This window comes from Juglans microcarpa x Juglans regia, chromosome 1S (genome assembly GCF_004785595.1).
Source record: "Juglans microcarpa x Juglans regia isolate MS1-56 chromosome 1S, Jm3101_v1.0, whole genome shotgun sequence".
Classification (NCBI taxonomy): Eukaryota; Viridiplantae; Streptophyta; class Magnoliopsida; order Fagales; family Juglandaceae; genus Juglans; species Juglans microcarpa x Juglans regia.
Window position 1 is genome coordinate 22,069,303 of NC_054595.1, and position 6,756 is coordinate 22,076,058.

General features: G+C 41.0%; 1 protein-coding gene and 1 pseudogene across 1 annotated transcript; one reads left to right on the forward strand and one right to left on the reverse strand.

Moving 5' to 3' along the window:
- Nucleotides 1-223: 223 nt before the first annotated feature.
- On the forward strand, nucleotides 224-1,489 carry LOC121247423 (annotated as a pseudogene).
- Nucleotides 1,490-2,889: 1,400 nt separating this feature from the next.
- LOC121247896 (metalloendoproteinase 3-MMP-like) lies at nucleotides 2,890-3,887 on the reverse strand. Its single transcript, XM_041146362.1, has one exon. It carries the CDS (start codon nucleotides 3,850-3,852, stop codon nucleotides 2,905-2,907), a length of 948 nt encoding a protein of 315 aa, XP_041002296.1. The 5' UTR covers nucleotides 3,853-3,887; the 3' UTR covers nucleotides 2,890-2,904.
- Between the last annotated feature and the right edge of the window lie 2,869 nt (nucleotides 3,888-6,756).

Consider the following 6,756-nt stretch of genomic DNA (forward strand, 5'->3'; position numbering starts at 1 on the left):
AATATCTTAATCTCAGAAGGAAGCTGCATCTATCAGATTCTTTTCCAAACCTTCTGCAATAACATTGTCCTTGAGCACTCCCCTTCCATCACATTCTTGGTTGAAACTCTGAACAACACTCTTAACATTAAACTGCCCATTACTTTCAGAAAATGCACTAGCCTTTTAATTTGCAACATTGATCAATAGCTGAATTTCTTGATTTCAATTGTTATTAGTAGTCATGGCTTCAAAAGCTTTTTCCCTCTTCTCCTTGATCACTCGTGTCCTCCTCCTTAGCCTCATTCTCCTCCTTTCTCAAGCAAAACTCTACTCGACTCGGATAACCAGAAAACATCACCGTTTGAGTTTCTCAAACACCTTCAGGGATGTCACAAGGGTGACAAGGTCAAAGGCATTCACGACCTCAAATTGTGTCTTGAACATTTTGGTTATTATCACCAAATAAGAAACAACATCCATGTCAACGATAATGATTTCAATGAAGAATTATTAGAATCTGCTATCAAAACTTACCAAAAAAATTACCATCTTAAGGCCACTAGGACTTTAGATGCTGAAACAGTACCAAAGATGATGATGCCTCATTGTGGCGTGGCCGATATCATGAATGGTACAAATGGGATGCAATCAGGCAAGAAGATGCATCAAAATCACCATGGCTCATTTCATACCGTCTCTCACTATACTTTCTTCTCTCAAGGCGCTCCAAAGTGGCCAGCCTTGAAGTATCATCTCACCTATGGATTTCTGCTTGGCACCCAACTCAAGCCAGGAATTCTGTTGCACAAGCTTTCCGAAAATGGGCATCAAACACTCACTTCACGTTCTCGGAAGCTCCAGGCCTTAGAAAAGCAGATATCACTATTAGTTTTGGTAGAAGAGAACATGATGGAGACAGGAATCCTTTCGATGCAGTTGGAGGAACCCTGGCTCATACGTTTGCCCCAACAGATGGTAGATTCCATTACGATGAAGATGATGTTGACCGTTTCTCACGAAAACGGTTCGTGAGAACGAATCACTTGCTTCCTCTATCTGAGGAGCCTTGAAGTGGTCCACTCTAATTAATTAATCACGTTCATGGAACGTAGAAACTGATCCCATGAAAATCTGATCACGTGGGACATGTTGCACCGAAGCTTGATGGAGGCTTCGGCTATAAATACAATGTTTGGTCCCTAGACTCACTCACTCAATTCCCTTCAGTCTTACACCATCTAAATAGAGTAAAGTAGAGTTTGGAAGTGCCAAACATCTGAGAAAATGCAGCAAAAGGCAGTGAAAAACATCAATGGCTGGAGGTATTTTTTTGGCATTAAAAACTTGTTGATTCTTGTTTCTAAAGTGTTATTCCGCATTATAGAATCATATTTAGTCTAACAGATGAGCCATGGAGTATGCGTGCAAACCCCAAGTGTGCATTTGACTAGAGACGGTTGCCTTGCATGAAATTGGTCACCTTCTTGGACTTGGGCATGATGGCTAAGTTCCAGGAGCAATCATCTACTATCTCTATGGGAGTGACCAAGATGATATTGCAGGTATTAAAGCCCTGTATAATGTTTGAAAAATGTCAAGGTACTTGGGGTCATCTCAATCAGTAATGGGAATAGATGATCATTATAGAATAAGGCCTGATTTGGATAATGAAAGCTCCCATTTCATCTCATCTCACCCTATCTCATCTTAATATTCAAAAACCACAAATACAAACACTTTTCAATTTTAAATCTTCAACTCACTACAAGAGAATGAGATTTTTGGAACGAAATTTGTTATCCCAAAAAACCACAATTTTGTCCCAAAAGGTTATTAGAGATGAAAATTTTTTGTCTCTAATTTTTTCCAAAAGGCCTGTCTCAAAAGCTTTTTTGGGACGAAATCGGATGGAATCGCTTGAAAGCATTCGAATGAGATTTTGTTTTTGGGACGAAGCATTTTCTTCACAAAGAACCATTCGAATGAAGCATTTTATATTCGAATGCCCAAGAATCTGTTTGAACCCTATCAAAATTTGATACAAACGACCGAATTTATTTGACCCTATCAAAATATTAGTGCACTGTTAAAAATCTTATCCTACAAATTTTTTTAATCAATTTTTTTTTTCCTTTTAGATTTGTTATTAACTTATTATTTTGTGTTTCTCATTATTAGTTTTCCAGTTTAATTTTTTTTTTTTTCTTGCATCTCGTTAAATTCTAGGCATTTCATAATATTTCTAGCATCTAATTTCCCTTTTCTCCTTTAAGTCTCGTCCTCGGCAGCCTCATGATGATCTCAATCCTCACACAACTAAAAAAGAACATCACCCTTTTTAGTTCACAAGGAACTTTTTGGGATATCAAAAGGGAGATGATTATCACAGGCTCAAAGGCTTCCATAACCTCAAAGGTACTGGTGCTGATCTGATTTTTTATTTTTATGGAAAATCAGCTAGCATTTTTTTTTTTTTTGACTCTATGGAAAATGAGCATTTAGTACTCTTTCTATCATCCGAAAATCTATAACAAGGCGTACTCATGAGGCAAGATCCATGAAAATTTGACAATTGTCCTCAACCATACCAACTCATTAATTTTCAACTAAACCATCATGCAAGTAAGAAAATAAAATGCACCTAATTAGCATACATTATAACTGAGCACATCAATTCATCTTAGGAGTTATAATTGCCCAAATTAACAAGATATTCACGATTATCAAAATTTGACTTTATTAATAAAGTGAAAATTCAATCTAATGCTTTAAGACATAAATCTTAACAGCTGATATATTAAACTATATCCCTCTCCTTGCCAAAACAATATGGCCTACTTCGATCATCATCACAGTTTATTTTATAAGCAACAAATGCTTTATTCTATAATAATCTACTCCCCTTAAATTCTTAGGCATTTCTCAAACATTATATAATGCTTTAATTCCTGCAATATCATCTGCATGCAAGCCTTTAGTCACTCCTTGAGAGATACTGGGTTCCATGATTGCTCCTTGAACTGAGCTATGCCCGAGTCCAAGAAGGTGCCCAATTTCATGCAAAGCAATTGTCTCCAAGTCAAATGCACCCGGAGTAGCACCCACGCTCCAGGGCTCATCTGCATCATAATGGAATCTTCCATCTGTTGGTGCAAATGCATGAGCAAGGGTTCCACCAGTTCCATCAAAAGGAAACCTATCTCCATGATTCCTTCTTCCAAAACCAATAGTGATATCTGCGTTTGACAGGGCTTGAGCCTGCGAGAAGGTGAAGTGGGTGTTTCCTGCCCATGTTCGAAACGCTTGTGCTACAGGACTCATGGCTCGAGTTGGGGTTCCTGGGAGAAACCCATATGTGAGATGATACTTTGAGGATGGCCACTTTGGAGCACTTGGAGACATGAAACTATAATGAGAGACGGTATGAAATGAGCCCTTGTGGTGGTGATGCTTCTTCTTGCCCGATTGCATCGAGTTTGTACCATTGATGATATCTGCTACGCCACAACGAGGCATCATCATCTTTGATACCGTTTCAGCATCCAAAGTCCCAGTGGCCTTTAGATGATAATTTTGCTGGTATGTTTTGACGGCAGATTCTAAGAGTTCATCAAAATCATCATCATTGGCGTGGGTGTTGTTTTTGGTTTTGTGATAATAACCAAAGTTTTCAAGATACATTTTGAGGTCATGGATACCTTCGAGCTTCTCACCCTTGTGGCATCCTTGAAGATGCTTGAGAAATCCAAAGGGTGATGTTTTTTGGTCCAAAGAGTGAGGTGGAGTTGTTGCATGAGAAAGGAAAGGAATGAGGGCAAGGAGGAGGCCTAGAGTGATCAAGGAGAAGAGGGGAGATCTTTTAGCTGCCATGAGTACTACTAGATGGTGAAATCAAGCAATTAAGGTGTAGGGATGAATGTTGCAGAAGGCTCATGGATTGGATGCTATTTATAGACTGTTAATAACCGTGTCTAGTATGTTACATGTCATGCATGTGATCTGAATTAGTGTGAAAGCAGACCCATTTTTCTTGGGCATATATATTAGTCAATTGAACATGAAGTATACGTTAATAATTTGGACCAACAAGTAAAATATTCCATTTACAACTTATTTTGGACCAAGAAGCAACTTTAGGACGTGGTTTATGAATGAGGAATTGAGGTAAGACCCAAGTCATGCAGTTGGGCAGCCATGCATTATATATTTTTTTCTTACACAAAGTAATAAAGTACCGCGTCGTGCTAGTTTTAACTTGCAAGGACCGACTAATTTGCGTGAGAAAAAATAAATAGACTAGCTGCTCTCAAAAGACAACAACCCATGCATTATATATACAATAATGCTAAACTCACGGAGATTAGGTCCCTAAAGTCTCTACCGATACATTATTTTTTTATTTTTTTTATTCAGTGATTAAGTATTTTTTTTTTAGTGATATTGATATTTTTTTTTAAAATATTTAAGGATATAAAAAAATGTATGAAAAAAAATTTAAAGGCATTTAGCCTTCTAGGTGGAATTTTTCGGTTGGTGTAGCACGACTCTTATATATATATTCCAATCGATCGAGACATCAATCGTAATCTAAAAAATGCAACATCCTAATTTTAATTTGCAACATTGACCAGCAACTTGATTTTAATTATGCTAACTAGTAGTGTTAACAGTGTGTTTTGTACGTCTTTGGACCAGGTTCTAGCAACTCAGGTCTTCAGAGCTAAACCTGCGAAAATAGAGAAGAAAGAAGCTGGGAGAGTGTGGACTTGGGGTCAGGGAGTCTCCGATGCAAAAGTTAGTAGAGTATTTTAGAAGTTTATAAATAATGAAAGAGTCTAGGGATCAAAAATCTTTTCTCGTACCTGGAAACTGCTATCTGTACTAGGAGTCTTCACGGGGGGGAGGGGACAGATCGTGTCTACCCCATCGAGGCCGTGTCCTCTTTACTATTTCTTTTGTCAGAGTCTTTTAATGAGGCATGTCTTTGCGACGGCATCATTAATGTAGTATGTAGCTCGGGTAGTGGTGCTATTAATGCGGCGTGATTCCCCGATTTGCCTTACTCTACTAGTATCTTTGGTGGTCCGTCGATGTTCCCATGTCAGAAAATCAAAGGTGCGCTGTCTTTCCCGCTCTATCCTGTACGAGTCCCCATGAGCGGGGGTGCAGCTGAGGGCATCAGGTCTGCCGTCCCAACAGCCATCATTGTTTACCTTCCCTTGTAGACGACATACTTTATGGGCAAGTTTGGGCCCTAAGGTCGGGCATTGGGGCATAGCCCATTACTTCCTGGCCTAGTGCCAAGTGTGCTTATGAAATGAGGAAAAATCCCCTTATAGTTACCCTGCCAATTCCTATCGGATGGGTCCAATAAGAATTATGTCTTTCCTTCCTTGATTAACCAACTTTGCATCTGTGTCTATACGGCCCTTTCTTTCCAGGGATGGAGGGTTGTGGACTTCTTGGTGCTCACGTGTCGCTTTTTTGCTTCCCAGGTATATCTGAGTGGTCTTTTCGTCTTTACAGAATATCTGGCAACGATTCACCTTTAGCCAGTATGGCTGTATTTCGACGGTTCCATTCTGAGTTAAATGGCGCCGCTTCAGTCCCTTTGTCATTACTCGCTTTAGGCAGTTACTTATTTCCCAAGTCGCATCGCATCACCAGATACACCTTGCTGGAATCCCGACGATTGTGGGATTTTGGCACTCCATGGGGCACGTGGGTTCCTACTACCTCTGGAAGTCAACCGTCGAGCTTGCCTATATAAGGTCCCATTCCTTCTCAGCAACGGGTTACTTTGTCTATTCCCTCTTCTGCTAGATATCTTGTGTCCATTTTCCTCCTTCAAGCACTCATCCTTCTGTTATTACTCTAATTCCTCTTCTTTTTTCAAGCACTTCTCCTCGCGTTGTTCTCTCTGATTCCTCTTCTTTTTCCCCTATTGCTAATGGCCCCCAAGAAATCCTCGCTTCCTTCCTGTTTGTTTAGATCTTCTGATGCTGCCCGTGCCATAGATGGACAGGGCGACACTGCTCCAGAGGAGTTTGCAGGTTTCTCATGGCGTTTGGAGGTGACTCCCATTGAGTTGGAGTCGCTTAGGGAGACCTACAAGGTTCCTCAAACTGTGGAACTTGAGGTGCCACCTCTAATCAAAGGGGCGGTAGATTCAGAGGGTTATGCCTCTAAAGTGGTAGTGTACCCCGCCATGTTCTCTAGCGGCCTCAGATTGCCCTTTTGTCGTCCAGTGCGAGAAGTCCTAGATTTTTTCAAGTTGACGCCTACTCAACTCCCTTCTAGCACGTGTAGGATCCTTGTGTCGTGCTGTGTCATTTGGCGTTGCACGTTGGAGGAGGTCGGATAGACTACCCGGATCTCAAGGCGCGTGAGTTCTTCCTCACCCACAATCTTCTAAGGCGAGGTCGTAACACTTACGGCTTCAGACCAATCTAGGCGTTGGTTCGGCTAGGGTTGCAGTATACTGTAGCGAGGGGGTGGAGTCGCCTATTCTTTTTTCTATCCGGCAAGGGGTGGGATTTCCCTGTTGGCCAGGCCAATTGGCATGCATTCCCTATTTACGCCTTATGGGTGGTTGCTCTGGCCAATGAGGTGATGGTGGGCATTCCTCTGGCTGAGGTAGCCACGGCGTTTGTGGTCCTTGGCACATATGAGGAGGTTGTTGATGAGGTTCCGGCTGACTTTTGGATGATGGCTGCAGAGAGTCGTGCCAACCGTATCTGTAAGGCAGATAGCAGGCTCAAGAGGCTTTTTGCT